The 22,445-nt window shown below is 41.3% G+C and overlaps 1 protein-coding gene across 4 annotated transcripts in view; it reads right to left on the reverse strand.

Annotated features, from left to right (window-relative positions):
• The window catches only part of Chd8 (chromodomain helicase DNA binding protein 8), a 67,379-nt gene that overhangs the window by 26,321 nt on the left and 18,613 nt on the right, over positions 1 to 22,445 (reverse strand). For all 4 annotated transcript variants that reach the window (XM_027386663.2, XM_027386664.2, XM_027386660.2 and 1 more), the window contains exons 2-10: positions 17,713 to 18,770; positions 15,867 to 16,238; positions 13,234 to 13,619; positions 12,168 to 12,282; positions 3,727 to 3,909; positions 3,374 to 3,442; positions 2,918 to 2,973; positions 2,375 to 2,492; positions 727 to 810 (exon numbers count right to left, since the gene is read on the reverse strand). In XM_027386663.2, the coding sequence (XP_027242464.1) occupies positions 727 to 810; positions 2,375 to 2,492; positions 2,918 to 2,973; positions 3,374 to 3,442; positions 3,727 to 3,909; positions 12,168 to 12,282; positions 13,234 to 13,619; positions 15,867 to 16,238; positions 17,713 to 18,555 (2,226 nt within the window). In that variant the 5' untranslated portion in view covers positions 18,556 to 18,770. The remainder of the gene's footprint in view (positions 1 to 726; positions 811 to 2,374; positions 2,493 to 2,917; positions 2,974 to 3,373; positions 3,443 to 3,726; positions 3,910 to 12,167; positions 12,283 to 13,233; positions 13,620 to 15,866; positions 16,239 to 17,712; positions 18,771 to 22,445) is intronic.

Raw genomic sequence — 22,445 nt, forward strand, 5'->3', positions numbered from 1 at the left:
GGCCACAAAAACTTTGTGAAGCTAATCCAGCAATGGCTTGAAGCAAAAAGAAAGTGAAGCATTTCTGAAGAAAAGGCAGCTTGTTGTCTATATGTAATTGAGACAAGGGCAAGTTCATTTTTTGGCTTAGATCTAGTGTGACTCTTTGGAGAATCAAACAGGAAATCAGTAAAACTTAAAGTGTTTGAGTATAAACAGAATATGTTCCCTAATCTGTAAAAGTATTAGTACAGTGATTCCCAAACTGGTTCATGAAAGAAAAATTCCCAGAAAACCAATTTGAAAATAAGCAACTTGTTGCTTTAGCCTAAACTGACATAATGGGGACTGTGGGCAGGGACCCAAAATGACAAATGAAAAGTACTGAACTAATGATGAGTTCGGGAATTACAGAAAGCCAGAAACCTAAACTAATGTATTTATACTCCTTGATTTAGGGATTAGTGTGCAGGGTCTCCCACATAGTCTGAAGGAAAGGGAGAGAGAGACCAAGGTGAGTAGCTCTTCCATACTTGCAAATGGAGCTCTAAGATGCCTGGCACAGGTATCTTTAGCTCTTCTACTCCTTTGCCTTCCCACTATATTTCTAAGAATCCCACAAAAGAAATTCAGAAATACCTTTTCAGTCCAAGGGATTTTTCCGCCACATCTGAAAAATAAAGGATTGGCAAGCAAACCAGCAGAAATCTGCAGAAGGCCTTTCATGTTTCTCCATGCCCAACTCACCTCACCATTATCCTTGTCAACACTGTGAGACTCGTCCAATATCCTATCCACTTCTACGTAGTCTGGATTGAAGGGTTCTTCATCCTAGGTGAGTTATGAAACCAAACAATAAGGCAGGAAAATCACTGTCCAATAAACCTACCTATACCTTTCTATTTCACTTTTACAGGAATAAAAAATAAATTAATGGGAATTATGTATTTTCATAGCATTAAAATCTATAAATCTTACTCAGGAGACAGAGGCAGGTGGCTCTGTGTGTTCGAGGCCAGCCTGGTCTACAGAGCTAGTTCTAGAATAGCCAAGACTAACACAAAGAAACCCTGTCTTGAAAAGCAAACAAGGGGAACAAATTCTATGAATCTATTTCTTCACCTGTTACCAGACACAGAAGCCCTTCTCCCAAACAGGCTACTGTCTCTCTACATGTTCTGGATTCTTTCTGGTCTTCTGAGCATTCTGTCTGTTGAACCAGTCACCAAAAGATATAAACTTGATCTATTATATTTCATAAAGCAAACAAATACCTCTTCTTGACTCTCTATCACTCTGAAACTGTTTTTCTGCTCTGCTTCATTAAGCTTTCCCAAGTGTTTCACACAGATGCCACCTCCATTTGTTCATCTCTTTTCACTCTCCCTTCTGCTTGCTCAATACAATTAAAAGTCAAGGTCATGAATAACTCCTAAACTGTTAAATATAATGGACACATTTTTTTTTGCTTATGAAGCGTCAATGTTTAATTGTTAGGAACCCTAGATATAAGAAATCAAAGTGCCTTTATTATTATTTCTACCGATACTAGATTAGATATTTGATTTTTAAGCTTTCTCAGACTGGAGATGAAGTTTAGTTGGTAGAGTGCTTGTTCAACATGAAGAAAGCCATGGGTTGCATCCCGGGACATATAAAGTATGTGTGGTGGTACAATGCCTATGATCTTAGCACTCAGAGGTAAAGGCAACACCAGAGGACAGAGGATCATAGTTACACAGTGAGTCAGTCTGGGCACCACTTGAGACTGTCTCAAAAACAAAACAAAACAAAACAACCCAGTTTTCCATTAGTGAAATAGTTGTTTTTATCTAAAGAGACAGTTGATGCTGGGCAGTGGTGACACACACTTTTAATCCCAACATTTGGAAGGCAGAGGCAGGTTCCTGGCCTACGGAGCCAGTTCCAGGACAGCCAAAGCTACACAGAGAAACCCTGTCTCAAAAAACCAAAAGAGACAGTTGATAGTTAAAGATCAGTACTGGGGAGAAGAGAACTGAGCATGGATCAGGCTACTTTATCATCTTCCTGAAAATCCTCCACCCATACTGACTTATCACAACCCACAGTACTGAACTTTATAGCTATCCAAGAGACCATGACTAAGTCCAGGAAAACAAAAGAATAGCACCAATGAAACGATCAAAATTAAAACTCTACACTCATACATACAAGCCAAGCATATCTTTTGCAGAGGGTGATAGCCTGCTAACTAATTGGTGCTAGGAAAGAAAGGGAAGGCCATGTGATGGTAAGCTCTGTAATACCAGCACTTGAGAGGTAAAGACAGGAAGGGAAGATCCTGCTGTCCCCACCCCACCCCCAAAAGGAAAAGATTAAAAAGGAATAATAGTCAGTGTTGATTCCTAATTACCTCATGGAAGAAGTGTCTCATCTGAGCCATTTTGGTTTTGAAGCGCTTTAACTTCTGATGGATCCTCTTATCCTTTTCCAGCTGGGAGATAGTTGCCCATTCACAGTGCAGATAGGAGCTACAGTAGGTGGAAAGAGCCAGACACACCGTGAGAATGGGAACCTGGCACTCCAGCTCTGGTGGTCTGGGGACTAGCCAGCAATAGGATGGACAAATGTGTGCTTCAACAGGAGACAGCTTAGGTCACAGTGTTCCTAAAACTTGAATGTGCACACAAACCACCTGCTCTGGGGTATATGAAGACACACACAGTTCATACCAGAATCCCAGTAATGTTAATTGTGTTGGTTCATAAATTATAGTTTAGAGTAATAAGGCCTTAACTAAGGCAGAGAAGACTACAAGGGATTTTATCAGAAACTGCTCTCACCCCACTTTCCTACAAAAAAACCAGTCATTTCAATTCCTGAAATCTTCTGAGCAGTAGTCTCCACAGGAGGCCCTTCCCCAGTCTGTAGATTTAGGGGGAGCAGCAGAACTTACTAGTTCTTATACTTGACAAAGAATTCCTCGGCCTCAGTATATTGTCCCGAAGGAAGCTGAGAAGAAATACAGAAATTATAATCATTTGTTTATCAAAGACAGATTTTTTAAGTTCATCCACATGTGGCAAAACTTCATCCTAATGTTTCCTAAATATTTCGTTGATCAAGGAACTAATCTAGCACTAGATGTCTGAGGGCTCAAGAAAGTAATCTTTTATCTATCCACTGGGAAAAAAAAAAAAAGGTGAAAGAAGAGATGGTAGGACAGACTTGTTTTCTAGCTAGCTTTCATATACCATCTACTAAAACTACAGCCTAGCAATATATTCTGCCATTCAAAGGTGCTCATTAAATAAAACTTGTGGACTAGGGATACAGGTCAGTAGTAGAGAATCCCCATCATCGGAAAAATAAATGATTCTTTATGAATGCATTTAAGGCAAAGAGGCCTCACCTCTTTCTTCACAACTCGCATGGAAAGCACTTTGTCCACAATAGCAGCATCTTCTTCACTGGGATTCTCCTGTAGCAAAAGATGTTGTCAGTCAACTAATGGTTGAAAGAACAAACACTGGGTGTGGCGGTTCACACCAGTAACCGCTGCCCTCTAGAGGCTGAGGCAGAGGCAAAAGGATTGCTGCCTGGCCTGCAGAATAAGACCCTATCTGAAAACAACAACAGCAAACACGTGCACACCCCCACACCCCACACCCCCACACATCCCCACAGAGAGAGAGAGAGAGAGAGAGAGAGAGAGAGAGAGAGATCACGCAAGACCAAACTCTCAAATGGTTAATGTTAGCTTACCACAAAGAACTGCATGGAAGGCAGAGTCTCTCCATCAGGTTCCTGCACTGGTTCTGGAAGGATGGGCTCGGGTTTTATTGGACCAGTTACATCGACCTCCTCCTCTTCTTCATCATCTGTTATCTTTATATCTAGGTCCTCTGTATATTTTTTTCGTTTAACTTGGCGGTTTGAACGCCTCTTCTGTAAAGGAAATACAGTTAATTGCTTAGAACGATCAAAGTGAGAACTGTTTTTGAGGCAGTGACTTATGTATCTGTGTTCCAGGCTGGCCTTGAACTCTTAAACATCTTAACCCTGTCCCATGTACTGGCATTAAATCTATGCCATGGGGGGGGGGGTGGTTCGAGATAGGGTTTCTCTGTGGCTTTGGAGGCTGTCTTGTAGATCAGGCCGGTTTCAAACTCACAGAGATCCACCTGCCTCTGCCTCCTGAGTGCTGGGACTAAAGGCTTGCGCCACCACTGTCTGGCAAATCCATGGCATCTTTCAAAATAAAACTTTTAAAACCATTTGCCGATGCTAATAGATGTACATTTATTCCAAAATTCTCATGAAAAAACAAACCAAAACAAAACTTAATATTGTTGTAGTGTGTGTGTGTGTGTGTGTGTGTGTGTGTGTGTGAGTGTGAGTGTGTGAGTGAGTGTGTGTGTGTGTGTGTGTGTGTGTGTGTGTGTGTTGTGTGTCTAAGTTCACATGCCAAAGAACAACTTTTTGGGGGTCATTTCTCTTTCCACCATGGGTTCAGGAATCAAGCTCAGGTAGTCAGGTCTGCATAGCAAACTCTTTTACCCCATGAATCAATTCCCATTGGCCTTTGATGTTTTGACAAAATAATCGTTTCCTATGTATTCTGACCTCCTGGACCTGGAGTTAAGAGTTACCTGCCCAGCCATCTCTTCAATCCCTATACTGAGTTTTTCTTTCTTTCTTTCTTTCTTTCTTTCTTTCTTTCTTTCTTTCTTTCTTTCTTTTTGTTTGTTTTTTTCTTTTTTCCTCCTCTCCTAACAGACTGGCAAAATTTCAGAACATTTGAGGAAAATACGTTAAACATAGGCTAGGAAAATACCTGAGTAGAAATATTTGTCTAACATGCTCAAGACCCTGACTCTGACATCCAAAACAGAAGGAAAAAGAAAAATCAGGAACTCAGATATACTTGGTTGGGGGTACCAACAGGCATGATCTCAGTGGAGGAAACTTTGCTTTGACAGCAAATACATTTCAAAATGCTGTTTTATATATTTGCACATGTATACAAATCTCTATAGCGTTAACTGCAATGAAATACCAAAAACAATGACCATAGACAGAGTACTAGTCAAACAAATTATGCATAGCCTTAAAATAAAATATAACAGAATTATTAAACAGATGAGACAAATGGAAGATACCAGAGTTTAAGATGTACAACAACAGATCATGAGTAAGAGTGTAAAACGGCACACCATTTGTAACACAGATTTTAGCCAGTGATATATGCTTACCCTGTAACCTATTAATTTAATCTCTAAGGATTTAGTCGGAAGACATGAAAATCTTTGTACTAAGATTTTTCATTTGACTCTTGCTCATTAACAGTCACAAATTATACAATTCAAATGTCCATCAACAGGAGAATGAATACACAAATTATGCCTATATTTAAATCAAATAATACTCAAGGAAAAAAGTAACAATTGATACATTTATCACTGACAATTTTTGTTGTTGTTGGGTGTGTGTGTGTGTGTGTGTGTGTGTGTGTGTGTGTGTTCTTGAGATAAGGTTTCTCTGTATCTTTGGCTGTCCTGTAGACTAGGCTGGCCTTGAATTCACAGAGATCCACCATCTTCTGCCTCCCCAGTGCTGGAATTAAAGGCAAAAGTGCCACCACTACTTGGCAACTGACAATCTCAAACCATCGAAATGAGATCCTAGATCTAACCCCTTGGACCAAAAAAAAAAAAAAAAAGCCAGATGCAGCTGTTTTCACCTATAATCTTATAACTCAGAAGGCTTGTAAGAGGTTCAAAGTCTTGAGGCAAACTACCTGGTGAGCTGAAAGCCATATTGGACTACAGTGACCACACCACAGATTTAACATACACATATGACTCTCTGTGTCCTTTTATGTACTCTATTAGCTAGGTACTTGGTCAACAAAAGCTACCACATGAAGCCTATCCACTTGGCCTAAGGAAGCATGAATGGCTGGGTGGTGGTGGTGGCACATGCCCTTAAACCCAGAACTGGGGAGGCAGCTCTCTGAGTTCCAGGCCAGCCTGGTCTACAGAGTGAGTTACAGGACCACCAGAATTACACAGAGAAACCCTGTCTCAGGGGGGAAAAAAAACAAACAATAAGAAAACCAAAACCCATGAACCAAAATAAACCCCATTTTTTTGAAACATACCAGGAACACATGACAGTATGTTATCATGAACTGAAAACTGACTGAATCAGCCCATATTTTATTCTATATTCCTAAGGAAAATCTGGTTCCTAGGAAAGGATTATAGACACTCCCTACTTTTTACCTTTTGTATTATTTGCTTTTTCCATGTTTATTAATTAAGAGACAGGATCTCACTATTAATTTATTTGTTTTGAGACATGGTCTCTTTGTGTATGGCTGGACTAGAACTAACTATGTAGATCAAGCTGGCCTTGAGCTCACACAAATCTGCCTGCCTGTACCACTGCCTCCCAGGTGCTGGGATTAAAGACATGTGCCACCACATCTGGCTTACAATAGAATTTTTTTTAATAAAAAAAAAAAAAAGTTTAAAAAAGAAAAGAAAGATTACTTGGATTTCCTTTGAAAAAAGGGGCAATGGCCATCTCTTGTAAATACTGAAGTAGGGGAATGGAAACATGGGACTTCATTAAATAATCTCTACCTTTGAGTATATTTGAAATTTTTCATGATAATAAAAAAACACCACAGGAAGTAGGTATGGAATACGAGTATTAAGTGGCAGTAGCATGCCATAAAAACAAACAATATTTCTGGGTGTGAGTGCACCCCTGCACCCTCATCCAAATAAACAAACAAAACTAGGTCTTGGGGAGAAGAACTAGGGGTCTAGTGTCTGGAATGGGACATTTTGTTCATTTGGGTTTTTTGGGGGGGGGGAGCTTGTATAGTACACATTGGACAACTGGGTATCTTTCTTCTTCAACAGCCCTCCACTTTATTCATTTATTGAAACACAGTTTCACTATGTAGCTCTGGCAACCTTGAATGTAGAGATGACTTATCCACCTCCAAGTGCCAGAATGCACCAGTATGCACCGGTATGCACCCCCACCACCTTTATTCTTTACAGCGTTTCATAATGAACAGGAAGTTAATGATTTGGCTAGGACAGTGAGCTTTAGAGGCCTGTCTGCTCCAACTCCTTCCCCCAACACTTAAGTGCCCTACATAGTCTTTTATACTAGTTTGGGTAACCTGTACTCAGGTTCTAATGCTCTGGGGCAAGCAATTTACGGAGAGCCAGTCCCTTGTGTTTTTGCTTGTTATAGGATCTCACTCAGTATCCCAGGTTATCCTTGAACTCACAGCAATCATTCTACCTCCGTCTCCCAAGTGCTGTGGACTATCTCATTTGGCTTGAAACAAAATTTAGCACTCCTAAACTTTTTCTCAGATCTCTATATATGTAGATGTGTGTATGTGTATTTAAAACATGGCCTCGGATTCTTGGTTTCAAGTGATCACTTGCCTTAACCTCTCTAGAAGCTAGAGACACAGAGTTCTCTAACCAGGTCCAAGTCTCAATTATGTGCGTGTGTACATGTGTAATTTTCTTTTTGAGACAATGTGTCATGTATCCCAGACTAGCCTCAAATTTACTATGTACATGAGAATGGCCTTGATACTCCTGTCTTTTCCTCCCAAGTGCTGGGATTACAGGTGACTGCCATCATGCAGAGGTCGGCACTCAGGGCCTTGTGAACAAGAAGAAAGCACTCTACCAATAGAGCCACATCCTAACTCTAAAATTTTTAGCAACAACAACAACAAAAAAGGTTAAGGGCTAAATATTAAACAAACAAACAAACAAAAAGCACCACAGTTCCAAAAGATAAAAATACAATAATCATGATTCACACATCTTAATTAATCGATGACTTTTCTTAATATGTTACCCAGACTGTCCCCTGAATTCAAGTCTTATAGACATATGGCATCACACTTGGCCTTGTGTTCTTGTAGAAAAGGAATTATGACCAGAGTGAGGCTCATACCTATAATCCCAGCACTCAGTATGTCCAATCAGTGGGATACAGAGCATCTTTCCAATCCTCCAAATACATGAACATGAAATTTGGACACAAACACACCAGGCTTACAGGGAAGACCATGTGAGGGCCCAACGAGAAGGTGCCCAGCTATAATTCAAGGAAACAAGTCTCAGGAAATATCAAAATAGCAAGATCTTAGTTCTTGGTTCTATGCTCTCAGACTACCAGAAAATAAACATTTATCTAGGTATGGTAGTACACACTGTAATCTTAGCTACTCAGGAGAGTGGGTGGGAAAATCAAATTTGAGATCAGGCTTGCCAACATAGCAAGACTGTTCCAAAAATAAAGGAAAGGGCTGGGGACATACCTCAGGGGTAGAGTCCTTGCCTAGCATGCAGAGGGCCCTAGGATCAAAACCCAATTTCAAAGTCATACAAAAAACCAAAACCACAACAAAATGTTGAGCCACCTAATTTGTGGTATTTTGATACAATAGTTTTAGCAAACTAATATACCACCTCCAAAATTTTACTCACCGCTTATATTATAAAAATTTGCCCTCAGCTTGTTTTTCATCTTAACATATATTTAAAAAAATTCTTGTTAGGCAGTGGTGGCTCACTAATCCCAGCGCTCGGGAGGCAGAAGCAAGCTGGTCTCTGAATACGAGGCCAGCCTGGTCTACTACAGAGTTCCAAGACAGGACTACCCAGAGAAACCCTGTCTTGAAAAACAACAAAAAACAAAATTCTTGGAAGAATTTCATACACACACACACACAAAGGGTTTTGATCATTCAATGTATTATTTAATCTTGTTTGTTTAACAAATAGGGACAGTGCTTTCATTACATCTTCCTGTTTTTATTAGTTGAGACAGGGTCTCTCTCTGTAGCCCAGGCAGTCCTAAAGCTAAAACTATGTAAACAGCCATATGGAAGAGAGAGGTGGTATATGCCTGATAACATCTATGTATCTTTTTTGAGCAAAAATTAAGTTGGTATGGACAGCCTATTGATTATGTTGCTAAGAGCCATATAATTGATACAATATATATGTAAATGTATTATATACTATATGTATTTAGTGTACTATGTCCATTATTAATACTGTATGGGCCACTAACCTGGCTATCTGGTTTTTTTTGGGGTTTTTTTTTTTGAGGCAGGGTTTCTCTGTAGCTTTGGAGGCTGTCCTGGAACCTGTAGACCAGGCTGGTCTCGAACTCACAGATATCTGCCTGCCTCTGCGCCACCCCCCCTCCCAGTGCTGGGATTAAAGGTGTGCACCACCAACGCCTGGCCATGTGCGTTCATTATGATCATTATGATCTTAGCACTATTTTATGAATATTTACATTTAATCCTCAACAACTCTGCTAAGTGTGTAATAGTATCTTCATTTTACAAGTGAAGAAATTGGGCACCAATAGGTTAAGTAAGTTGCTCACAGTGATAATGTTAATAAATAGAAGTAGTGTGAGACCACCTAAAAGAAACTAAGCTTATTTCTGAAATATTTTTATCATCGCATATATAATTTTCATTTATCAAATGCTAATATTTCCATTTATGACTTCTGAATTTTTTAAAGATTTTATTTTATGGGCTGGAGAGATGGCTCAGTGGTTACTGGTTGCCCTTCTAGAGCACGTGGGTTCAATTTCCAGCATGCACATGGAAGCTTACAACCATCTATAACTCCAGTCCTAGGGAATTCAATAGCTCTTTTGGCTTCCACAGACATGTACACACATGGTGTATAGACATACATGCAAACACCAACACACATGAAATAGCAAAAAAATTTTAAAGGTTTTTCTTTTGTGTGAATGAGTGTCTATTTGCCTGTATGTATGAATATATACCAAGTGCATGGCTGGTGACCTTGGAGACCAACAGGTTACTTGGTAATCTTAGCACTTGGGATGCTAAAGCAGAAGCATCACAAATTTGAGGCCACCATGGGCAATAAAGCAAGACTCTGTCTAAAAAGCAAAACAAAAGTCTCAAATAGAGGGCTGGGTATGATGGCACAAGCCTGTGAACCTAGTATTAAGAAAAACCAGCCAGGAGGGTGGTTCACGCCCACCACTTGGGAAGTGAAGGCAGAGGCAGCAGCTGTTCACACTCAGTCTGTGCTACATAGACAGCTGAAGACCAATCTGGGAAATGTGGAACCCTATTCCAAAGCCCAGAAAGGAAGAACAAAGGAAAAAAAGGAAAGGAAGGGAAGGGAGGTATGGGCTGCAATGGAGGCTCAGTGGCAGGAGTACTTGCTGCTCGTGAAGCATGAAGACCTGAACCCAAGTCCCAGCATTCACATAAAAAGCTGGGTATGGCAGACGGTTTGCTGGTTGCCAGTCTGGCTCCAGGTTCAGTGAGAGACTGTCTCAAAGGAATAAGGCAGACAGTGGTAAAGAAGGACTTTGAACATCCCTTGTAGTCTCAAAACACACATGAGCATATGCACGTAATACTCACAAACTAAAAATAAATTAAATATAAAAAAATAGAAAGGGGCTAGATAGATGGTTGAGTAGTTGACCCAGCACCCACATGGTGGCTCACTCCGTAACTCTAATCACAGGGGATCTGATTCCTTTTCTGATCTCCACAGGCACTAGGCATGGACTTGATGCACACACATACATGCAAGTAAAACACCCACATACACAAAATAATAAAGTGGGATTTGCTTTGCTTTGTTGTTTTGTTTTCAAGACAGGGTTTCTCTGTATATCCCTCGATGTCCTGGAACTTGATTTGTAGACTAGGTTGGCCTTGAACTCACAGCGATCTGCCTGCCTTCCTAGTGCTGGGATTAAAGGCATGCGCCAATACTGCCTGACAATGCTATCAGTTTCAGTCAGCAAATTTTAGTTCTTTCTGTGGTTACAACTGTAGCTACAGTCAGCATTATAAAGCAGCAAATGGGGCTGGGGTTCTTTTGGTCGGGCTTTCCATCTCTGTCTCTCATCTTCAAAGGTGGAAAGAAAACAACCCAAATTCTGTGGCTAACTACCTTAGATTCTTGTCAGAAAACCTCAAGCATAGAAAAACAAAGGGATAGCTGATCAGGTCTAAAAGAGAGGAAAAGTGTTAGCCATCATAGCCATCTATATTACATCATGAGCTTACATGGTTTGCTCAGTTCTTGAAACAGAAATTTGGGGAAATTGGACATTTTAATATTGACTATTTTTATTTCAAATGTTCAGAACCAGAATGTTTACATTTTTACTAAGTTCTTTAAGGTCCCTTTATCTGAATGCCACTAATAGGTTGTCTGCCTAAAAAGATAGAATTTAGAATATACGGACTAGGTACAGCCTCTTTTGGGGTATATTTCTAGTTCTGGCTTGTTTAACTGCAATTCAGCATTTTCTTTTTTTTTTTTTTCCTACAGGCAGACTATAACTTACATAAAATATTTAGGACTAAAAGCAATCCAGATTTTGGAGTTTTTCAATTTTAGAATATTTGCAAATACACAGCAAGGCCTGGTAGTTCAGACCTGTAGTCACTCAGGAGGCTAAGGCAGATTCCTTGGAACTGGAGTTATAGACAGTTGTGAGCCACTACATGGGTGCTGGGAACTAGGCCCAGGTCCCCTTCAAGAGCAGTGTGTGCTACTAACGCCTGAGCCAAAAATTTCCTTCCAGCCCCAAAGTCCAAAATTTTTTGTGCCAGAATATTACAAATGAGGCAAAAAAATTTCATGCTCTGCCACTAAGCCAGCCCTGTTTTTTGTTTTGAACAAAACAGAATTGCCCAGGCTGACCTTATTATCCTCACTCCAAGGAAGATATCTGAGGCCCTTTCTGGCCACTGTGGGTACTGTATGCATATGGTGTGTGTACACAGATTCACATAAGCACATACACACAAAAAAGGTTTAGACTATAAGATGGATGTGTTGATGATGCATACCTAAAATAATCTCAGAATCTGGGAAGTCCAAGTGGCAGGGGAATGAATCACCAGTGACAAGGCTTGGCTAGGCAACATAACGATCTCTAAGCTCACCTGAACTACAGGGACTATTTTTACTTCAGATGTTCAGAGCCAGAGTGTTTATGCTCTGCTGAGTTTTGTTTTGTTTTATTTTGTATTTAAGGTCTGTAGGGGAAGCTGTAACATTTCCCAGAATCCTCTTTAACTCCTAGTCCTGCCTAACTTGTTGCCTCAAAGGTCCCTTTACCTGGATGCTGCTCTCTTCATCCTCCCGAGGCGACTGTGCAGGCATGACTTCCACATCAGAGTTGTCAGAAGACGTGTTACGTTTTCTCTTCTTACCCACTACAGGAGTGATAGTGCTAAAAAGGGAAGGATACTGTATGAGTATAATACAAACTATCATATACTAAACTTCCAGACAGAAAAATGTTTGGCACTCCTGTCTACAGTACAAACACCGCCCAGAACAGTGCCTGAAAAAGATGACACTCGGGCCTATAAGGGTGACCCTATCCTGAAAGACACTTTGCTGAGGACCAAATAAATGAAACTTACTCCCTTTTTTATTTTTAAGATGCACTGATTCTATGTGGAAGAGTATTTTGTCTACATATATGTAGATGTACCACTTGCATGCCTGGTCATGCCTGGTGCCTGCAGCACTCACAAGAGGGTGTCAGATCCCCTGATCTGGAATTACAGATGGTTATAAGCTGCCATGTGGTGCTTAGGAACTGAACCGTGGTCATCTGCAAGGGCAACAAGCACTCTTCACTGTTGAACCATCTCTCCAGCCCCCAAAAACCTGCTTTTTCATAAGGTGAAAAAACCTATACATCTACACATCTTGAAGAACAGAGAGTAGAAACTAATAAATAAAGCAGCTAGAAGAAATAACAGAAAAAGGGCACAAGATTGCAACAAGAACCATAGCAAGCCACATTCCCTCAACAAGATCTAAGATCGACAGTGACTGAGGTTTAAAGGTAGGGAAGCTGTCTGTGGCCAGGAGCAATCTTATGAGTCGATGGTAGGGGTATTGAGAAATCTCTTCTACACAACAGTGATGAAAAGGTCAGGAATGTGCAAAGTCATAACTGTCTGAACAACGATTCATCTGTCCTTTTGAAAATACACCCATTTAAACATTTCTGCTAAACATATAAGCACTAGGATAGAGAAACAAAAGGTCTTATCTTCTGTGACAAGTCCAGTGGGTAGCAGCTATTATACACACAGCTCCTCCCAATGTATTTTCAAAAGGAGTGTGCTGCCTCTATCATCCCATCAGGGTAGCAAGGAGCACTCACTTTAGCTTACTCTTGCCCTTCGTTTTAGAGGCACCAGATGTTTTGCTTTTCTTCGGCTTTTCCTCCTTCAGCCTTTCTCCACTGCCCTTCTTCCTGCGTTTCTTTTCACCTTCTTCCTCTGGCCGGACGCTAGGCAGTTCATCCTCATTCAGGACTCGAGGTATGTTTTGCTCACCCCGGGCCCGGGCCCTAGCAATTGCCTCTGCTACAATCCGATTTGCTTTCTCTTGCTTTTTCTGGTGTTCCAGCCTGCGGTTCTCCTCCATGCCAGTCTTTCCCCCAGGATGAGGAGCACAGCTTGCTGGTGTTGACAGGGCTGCCACTTCACTGGCACTTAGAACTTTAACCACAGAGAGCCCAGAAGAGGCTCCCTGAGAAGAGCCAGCCTGGAGAAACAAACATACTGCAATTTCAAAACATTTGCAATTTAAATGGCCTAAAAACAAAACAAAACAAAAACAAAAAACTAGGTGTTCTCAGCCAGATATGGGGGCATATGCCTACAATTCTAGCACTTGGGAGGCAGAGGAAATAAAATTGATTGCCCAGTAGTTCAAGGTCAACCTGGCCTACATAGTTAAATTCCAGGCCAGAGACCCTGTCTTAAAACACACACACACACACACACACACACACACACACACACACACACACCCACACACCCACTCATACAAACAAAACACAAACTAGGTACTTACTAATGCCTTAAAAAAATCAGGCTCATGCTGGGCAGTGGTGGTGCACACCCTTAATGCCAGTACTTGGGAGGCAGAAACAGGCAGATCTCTGTGAGTTTGAGGCCAGCCTAGTCTACAGAGTGAGTAGGCTCCAAAGCTACACAGAGAAACCCTGTCTCAAAACAAACAAACAAACAAACAAACAAACAAATCAGGCTTAGGGTTAAGACTCGTTTCTGATGAGAAAAGAATTGTAGAAAATTAAACTTTACCTATTCTTTTTTGTTTTTTTGTTTGTTTGTTTGTTTGGCTGGTTTTATCTTTGAGACAGGGTTTATCTTTGTAGCCCTGGCTGCCCCGGAACTCACTCTGTAGATCATGCTAGACTCAAACTCACAGAGATCTGCCTGCCTCAGCCTCCTGAGTGTTACAAGTAAAGGATTGGGCCACTACCACCCGGCTCAAACTTTACATGTTCTTTTGCCATGCTTTTATAGTCACTATTTTAGAAAAATTACAACCTACACAACCAATACTGACCTTTGTCCTAAACATTAAAAAGTTTGACTCATTCCCTTGGGCTACCTCTATGACCCTGGTGTGTGTGTGTGTGTGTGTGTGTGTGTGTGTGTGTGTGTGTGTGTGGTGTGTGTGTGTGTGTGTGTGTGTGTGTGTGTGTGTGTGTGTGTGTGTGTGTGTGTGTGTGTGTGTGTGTGTGTGTGTGTGTGTGTGTGTGTGTGTGTGTGTGTGTGTGTGTGTGTGTACACATGCACATGGATACAGGTGTCCTCAGAGGCCAGAGGCACTGGAGCTGGAGTTATAGGCAGTTACCAGTAGGTTCTGGGAACTGAACTCATTAACTATTTCTTTATTCTTCAAATGAGACACAATTTCATCAAAATAATAATAAAACTGGTGTGTATGTGGTGCAAGCCAGGATGATGGTGGATGTTTTCAATTGCTCTAATCCCCATGATTCACTAAAGCTGGAGCTAAGCTAGTGACCAACAAGTCCCAAAGATCCTCTTTTGTCCCCTTTAGGACTGGAGTTACAAGGCTACGCATTGGCCACACCTACCTTTTTAATGTAGATGCTAGGCATCTGAACTCAGGTCCTCAGGCTTATACAGCAAGTATTCTTATCAAGAGAGTCATCTCCTTCTTAAAGTATTTATTTTGTGTGTACTATGCATGTACGTACATGTTTGGAGTGTGCACATGAACATAGGTAACCAAAGGACAATTTTTTGTGTCTCTTTTAATGGCTTTCCTTTTTTTTTAAAAAAAAAAAAAAAAAGAGAAAGATATGTTCTCACTATGTAGTTCTATCTGGTCTGGTGTTCAATATGTAAACCAGGATGGAGTTAAACTCTCAGAGATCCACCTGCCTGTCTCATAGCTGCTAGGATTAAAGGTGTAAGTCACCATACTTAAGACAGGGTCTCTCACTGATTTGGCTGGCAACAAAACCCTAGGGACCCTCCTATCTCCTTTGGTGCTGGGATCACAGGCATGTTGGTATGTTTGGTTTTTCACATGGGTGCTTGGGACCCAAACTCAGGCCTCAAACTCACAGATATACACCTGCTCCCAACTCCCCGGAGTGCTGGGATTAAAGGCAAATGCTACCATGCCTGGCTCCTTTTGGGTGTGTGTGGAAACAATCTTGCTAGGCAATACAGTCCAGACCCGTTTTTCCTCCACCCACAATACTATAATAAGGAAAAGAATACAGTTTAAAGACAAATATTATAAAAATCATTGACTCAAACTCAACAATTATTCTTAATCTCTGTATGACTGAATCAAAACAAGGTTTCTATGGGTAATACAAAAATGTGTACATCAGTTCCAAAACATAAATTAGAATTTCTCAGAGTTAGCAACAACGGCTACTGAAGGCAGTGACAAGAGACTCAGGGGATGTTTACTTCTTTCCCCTTTCAAGTCACTCACCTGTGGCTGCAGCACCATCTTGAGTGGTACCGAAAGTCTTTGTCCTGGGTTTTGTCCTGGTCCCATTATCTGAGCCTGCTGTACAGAGGAAAGTGTCAATGGCTGGGCTGAGGGTGGTGGTTGTGGTTGCGGCTGTGATGAAGGAGGCTGTGGTACAATCTGAATTTTCTGCTGTGGCTGCTGCACCTGGAGCTGAATAGTTACTACTTTGGCAGGCTGCCCCTGGGCATTCTTGGCTTGAGTCAAGGCTGCCAGCTGGTTGCCCTGTAACACTATCTTGCCTGGTAGACTCCCTAACACAACATGCCGATGTCCTTGGGGACCTCCGGACTGTGGCTGTTGGAGGACCAAGGTGATGCGTTTCGATTCACCCTACAATGGAAAAAGGAAATCACAGAAGAGGGATATTAAAGAACATTATATACAGAAATATTTACACCAGCTTTCTTCATGTGGGACTCATAAAACTGAGTGTCAGAAAAGAATCCATTTTTGTTTACCCTCCAACATGTCTCTACAGCATCTTTTCTGTAACACCTCTGCCCAGTGGGTATCAAGGATATCATAGATACAGACATACATACACACACACACACACACACTCACACAGACACTCTCACACACACTCTCACACACTCACACACATACACACTCACACAACTTCTAATAGGTATCTTCTAAGGCAGTCATTTAATGTTTGGAAATTAGCACAAAAATTCTTAGAGTAAAATGAAACATGCCTCCACATTAGTTCCATTAGCCTTAATGGCTACAACTGTTCCCAACTCTTCTGGTGCTTTATGCAGAGCTCTCTCTCTTTGTATGACACAGAGTAGTAAGGGATAGAAGTATTAGTGACAACAGGAGGAAAGGTGTAGTGGCACAGGTAATCCCAGCATCAGGAGGCTCAGATGGAGGAGTCCCAAGTTTGAGGATAGCTTAGACTACCACATAGTGAGAACCTCTCAAAAATAAACAAACAAACAAACAAACACCCTCAACTAGTGTGACAGCACACACCTCTAATCCCAGCAGTAAGGATGTGAAGGAAAGTTGATCTCAAAAATGAGGCCAGCCTCCCTTGGCTATATAGAATTACAGGCCAGCCTGAGCTATACAGCAAGAATCTGCCTCAATAAATAGATAGATAAAAGGCAGAGCACTTAAAAAGTCTTGCAAATATGTTTCCAGAACAACTTTTATATTCAATGACAACTTACAGCATATATCTACTGTGAATTTTTGTTTAATGTCCACATCTCCCTGCAGACTAAGCTCTGTAAGGACAGAGACTGCCCATTGTATTCAGCATCAGGTAGTACATTGCTGCATGGGATAAGAGCTGAGAGGCACATTAACATTAACTACTCCCACCAAAACAATTAAGGAAGTGGCTGTCAAAGCTCACTGGTGAAAAGCAAAGACAGCAGGGCTGTGATAGTACACGTCTTCAATCCCAGCACTTAAGAGGCAGAGGCAGGCAGATCTCTGAGTTTGAGGCCAGCCTGATCTACAGGGTGAGTTCCAAGACAGTCAGGGCTACACAGAGAAACCTTGTCTCAAAAGAACACACCTCCCCACTCCCCACCCCCCAAAAAAGACAGGCATGGTGGTAAGTGCCTGCAATCCCAACACTTGGAGACCAAAGCAGGAAGACTGCCATGAGTTTGGGACCAGCCCCAATTAGAGCGACTTTATTCCAAAAAAAAGCCCACAATCTGCAAGACAGATGTAAACACTCTCCTGTAAGCAGTTCTTGTATCCCTTTGCTCTCTCTCCCTCCGCCCTCATTGTCCCTAAATCCTCTATGAAACCACAATTCATCTCCCCCTTTCACTCAAGTCACCTGGGCAGGTGTAGACGTCAGTGTAACTGCAGGCTTCAGTGGGGGCCCTGTAGCCCCAGGATTTCCAGCAGGAGCTGAACCCTTAACTGGCTGGAGGACTAGCTGCTTTACTGGTCGGCTCGGCTGGACAATTCGCTGAACAGCAGCCTGGTTCCCAGGGACCTTGGTGGCCAACACTGTATTACCAGAGACAATGGAAACACCTGGTCGAAGGGGTGTGCCAGTTAGCACTTTGGTAAAAGTGACTTTTCCACCATTGGCTGTGCCAGCCACTAGGGGCTGAGCTGTACTGGTGATACCTTGGGCCTGAATTTGTGCCACATGGGTGCCGGTGACTGATGAGTTAGGTGGGGCTTTAAGGATGACAATCTTAGGGGCTGTCTGAGATGATTGCCCTCCGGTATTACTAGGAGAGACAGCTGTGGCAGAGACACCCATGAAAGGATTCCCTTGGCTCAGGATCTCTTGGCTCTTGGAGACCTGCAAAAGTCCTGATGATGGCGTTGATGTCTGCAAGACAGGTTGGGCTGGCTGCTCCTGGCTGGCGGGCTGAGTGGTATAATCATGCAAGGTTAAAGATTCTGGAGCTGGAGCTGCGGATTCTTTGGGAAGTTCAGGGGGAGCTGTTTCCTCTGGTGGGGGAACCAGGTCACTTGCTGATGGATTTCCCACATCACCACTTCCACCATCTTGATTCATCTGATCCAAGGAGTCCAGAGAACTTGGCAGTCCAAGTGCTTCTTCAATAGGGTCTTGAGTGACCTGATTAAAGCTGTCATCAGTCAGAGAGTCCAGGCCAAATAAATTTGGGTCATCAAACAGATCCATGATGGGGTCTGCCATCTTGGTAAAGTAATGAAGGGTATTTGTTGAAGGTCTGGGGAGGGAAGGGGAGGGGGGGAACTCGTTCTCCCCTCCCCTTCCCTATTAAGAAAATAATGTACACAATGGATGAAAACTATTCTTCAAGTGAAGAGACAAGAAACAAGTGCATGTCAGATTGTCCTGACCTTCATGGAGTAAGACAGCCAAGTCTTCAGAGGAAGAAGATGGAACTCCTGTGATGGAATATATAAACAAAAAATAAGCAAAGTTGGTGATTTCAATGAAAAGTTCTAAGGTATCATCTCAATATCCATTTCCATTAAAATAATAAGAGGACAATATAAGGAACTTTGTAAATGGATACACAGTAAAAAAAAAAAAACAAACCACATTTCTGTCTTAAAACTAAAAATGAAGAAGTAAACTCCCTTTAGGCTCTTATATCTCCACACCTTGAAGTTTCTATCAAGACCATTCAGCTTGTTGGGTGTGGTGATACACACTTTGATTAAAGAACTTGGGAGGCAGAGACAGAAGGGTCTCTATAAGTTCCAGGCCAGCAGTTACATAGTTACACAAATAAATAATACCCCCCAGAACATTAGACCTACTGGGTGGCAGCAGCAGGTAGTTCAAGGCCAGCCTGGTCTACAGAGCTAGTTCCTAGATAGTAAAGCAAAACAAACAAAAAACCAAAAAACAGAACATTTAGCTTATTCCTGTCCATTTCTTTTTACAATTATCTTTTTAAGATAATGATAAGGAAATGTATATTCACTCACTGTTAAATTGGCACAACTCTAAAATGTAGCAAGGGGGGCTGAAGAGATGGCTCAGTGGTTAAGGGCACTGACTGCTCTTCCAGAGGCCTGGGGGTGGGGTGAGTGGGATGTTCAATTCCCAGCACCCACATGGCAGTTCACAACTGTCTGTAACTTCAAGATCTGACAGCCTCACATAGATGTACATGCAGGCAAAACACCAATGTACATAAAATAAAAATAAATAAATTATTAAAAACTAAAATGTAGCAAGAACATCTATAAAGATGGATACATTGTTATAATAAATTCTCCTTTCATTCTAGATACATCTACTTATGATAAGTAAAAGCAAGCCACCCTGCAGGGCGGTGATGGTCCACGCCTTTAATCCCAGCACTTTGGGAGGCAGAGGCAGGCGGATCTCTGTGAGTTCTAGACCAGCCTGGTCTACAAGAGCTAGTTCCAGGACAGCCTCCAAAGCCACAGAGAAACCATGTCTTGAAAAAAAAAAAAAAAAAAAAAAAAAAAAAAAAAAAAAAAAGCAAGCCAGTTCAAAACACAATGTGAGCTGAGTCCAGTGTAGTTTCTCCAATAGTATTCCACTAATCATTTATATACAGCACTTTGTGATGTCTTCTTCAATGCCTCTCTTATACTGAAGATCAAAACCATTTGTCAGACCTGGTGCTGCATAGGCCTTTAATCCCAGCACTTGGGAGGCAGAGGCAGGTGAATCTCTGTGAGTTCAAGGCCAGTCTAGTCTACAATCGAGTTCCAAGAGAGCCAGGACTGTTACTCAGAGAAACTATCTCAAAAAAAAAAAAATAAAATAAAATAAAAAATCTTTCTAAGAGACTTAGCGTTTCAATTCTATTTTATTTGTCCAACTTATCCCTCTTACCATTATCTATACATATCATATATTCCTACCTGGCACCGCTCACTTGATGAGTTCTTGTGTATACAATGCTACAGCATATACGTAGCCTCCTCCACCCCTTCACCCCACTCCATACATCCCTTCCAGCAGAAAAACTGCCCACCCCAAAGCTCTTTAACCCAGCAATCTGTGATGACTTGATCCTCTACTTGCTTTAAATATCCAAATCATTATATCTTATTAAGGCACATAACGACTTTCGTCTCTTATCCATATCCTGGAAAGGCCCAAACCACTTCTTTGAGCAAGTTATAGAAACTATCAGCGTCTTGAGATACTTGTCTGACATGGGAGAAAATTGTCTTAAGTTTATAAAAGTGTACAATTATGGATCTTATTCAGGATATAACTTCCAGAACAATGTGCTATGACCTAGTTCCTGAGAGATCCTTGATGGTGGGAACCATCTTATTTCCCTGTGGATCCCCGAGACAGCATACATAGGCGCCATTCAACGAACGGCTAAAGGCGATGCTTGCTCACGTCACTAGAGTGAGCTACTCAGTCTTCACTGGGTCACACTGTAATCCCTGATGCTAACATAAGACAGTTCAAAAGCCGCCTATCTTATCTTGAAAACTGCCCTGTAAAACGCTATGTTGATAAATCCCACATCTATGGCTTTAAGTTCATGAAGATACTAGGAGGAAGCAAAGAAATTAAAAAGAGAAGGAGAGATGGCTCAGCAGTGAAGAGCAGTGACTGCTTTTCCAGAGGACCCAGGTTCTCCAGCACCCATACGGAGGCTCACAATCATCCATAACTCCAGCCCCAGGGTATCCAATATCCTCTTCTGGCCTTAGTGGGTATGAGGCAAGCATACAGTACAAAGACATACATGCAGACAAAATACCCCCATACAGAAAGTAAATGAAATACATAGATACATAGATACATAGATACATAGATACATACATACATACATACAGATACACATATATATGAATGAAAAAGATGTTTGTTCTTGGGCTAGTGAAATGGCTGAGTGGATGAAGGTGCTTGCTACCCAGGTCTGGCAAATTCAATTCCCAGAGCCCATGTAAAGGTAGAGGGAAAGAACTGACTCCACAAAGTTGTCCTCTGGCCTCCACACATTCATATCCATAATAATAAACCGTATAAAATACTTTTAAAAGAGTATGTAATATCATGACAATCCAGGCAAGCCTTACTTGGTAAGCTCCTTTTTCCTAGCTATTTGAAGACATCAAATAAGAAATCTGTCAGAAATACAATGTAGATCTGACAAAAAAGACTTTTCCATAGAATTTCCAAGCTCTGTGTGTGTGTGTGTGTGTGTGTGTGTGTGTGTGTGCATGTGTGAGCATGTGCATATATGTGTTGGGGGTGGGGGATTGAGCTGTACTTGTTTTTTTGTTTTTGAGGCAAGGTCTCAGTATGTAACAAAGACTATCCCAGGATTGCTTCAATCTCACAACCCTCGAGCCTCAGCCTCCCAAGTGTTAGGATAATAGGCAAGTGCTACCAGTGGGCTCTGCCTCTAGTTATCCTTACAAAACAATATGATATAGGTCAGTGTCTCTTCCCAGCTTCATAACTGTAGACTTTGTACATCTCAAGATCTGTATCAATTCCTATTTTTGGCCAAATTATTCCAGTAATTCATTCCAACTTCTAATATTTACCCACAAATTACTCAAAATGGTAATCAGCACAGTTATGTACATTTCTTGATTTAATGAAAAATCTATTCAATAATTTCATATTTCCTTAAGTCTCATCAACTTTTTTTTTATTATTTATGACCCATTTTGCCATCTATGATCTTTCATCTACTCTTGGTGAGAGAAGTTATACCAAACATCTGTGGCTAAATACAAAAGCAACGAAAATGGCAAGGACAGTATGGTGGTTAACGCCTGTAATCCCAGCATAAACACGACTACGGTGAACATTTATACTAACTACAAGTTTAAACTGACATAATTTATAAAAGTATATATACTTCATAATATCTTGTTATTTATTCATTTTACTCCCACTGCCCCCGATAAGGGGTAAAGACTCAGCAAAGACTCTTAAAAAATATTTATAAGATAGAGTCTTCTATGTTGTCTAAACTGGCTCTGGGTTTGGTAACCCTAAGATTATAAGTGTATGTCATTTTGTCCAGAAATTTGTTTTTTCATTTTGTAGTACTGGTAACTGAACCTAGGGCTTTGAGGATATCAAGTGAGAACATC

The sequence above is a fragment of the Cricetulus griseus genome (assembly GCF_003668045.3).
Source record: "Cricetulus griseus strain 17A/GY chromosome 1 unlocalized genomic scaffold, alternate assembly CriGri-PICRH-1.0 chr1_1, whole genome shotgun sequence".
In the NCBI taxonomy this organism is placed as follows: Eukaryota; Metazoa; Chordata; class Mammalia; order Rodentia; family Cricetidae; genus Cricetulus; species Cricetulus griseus.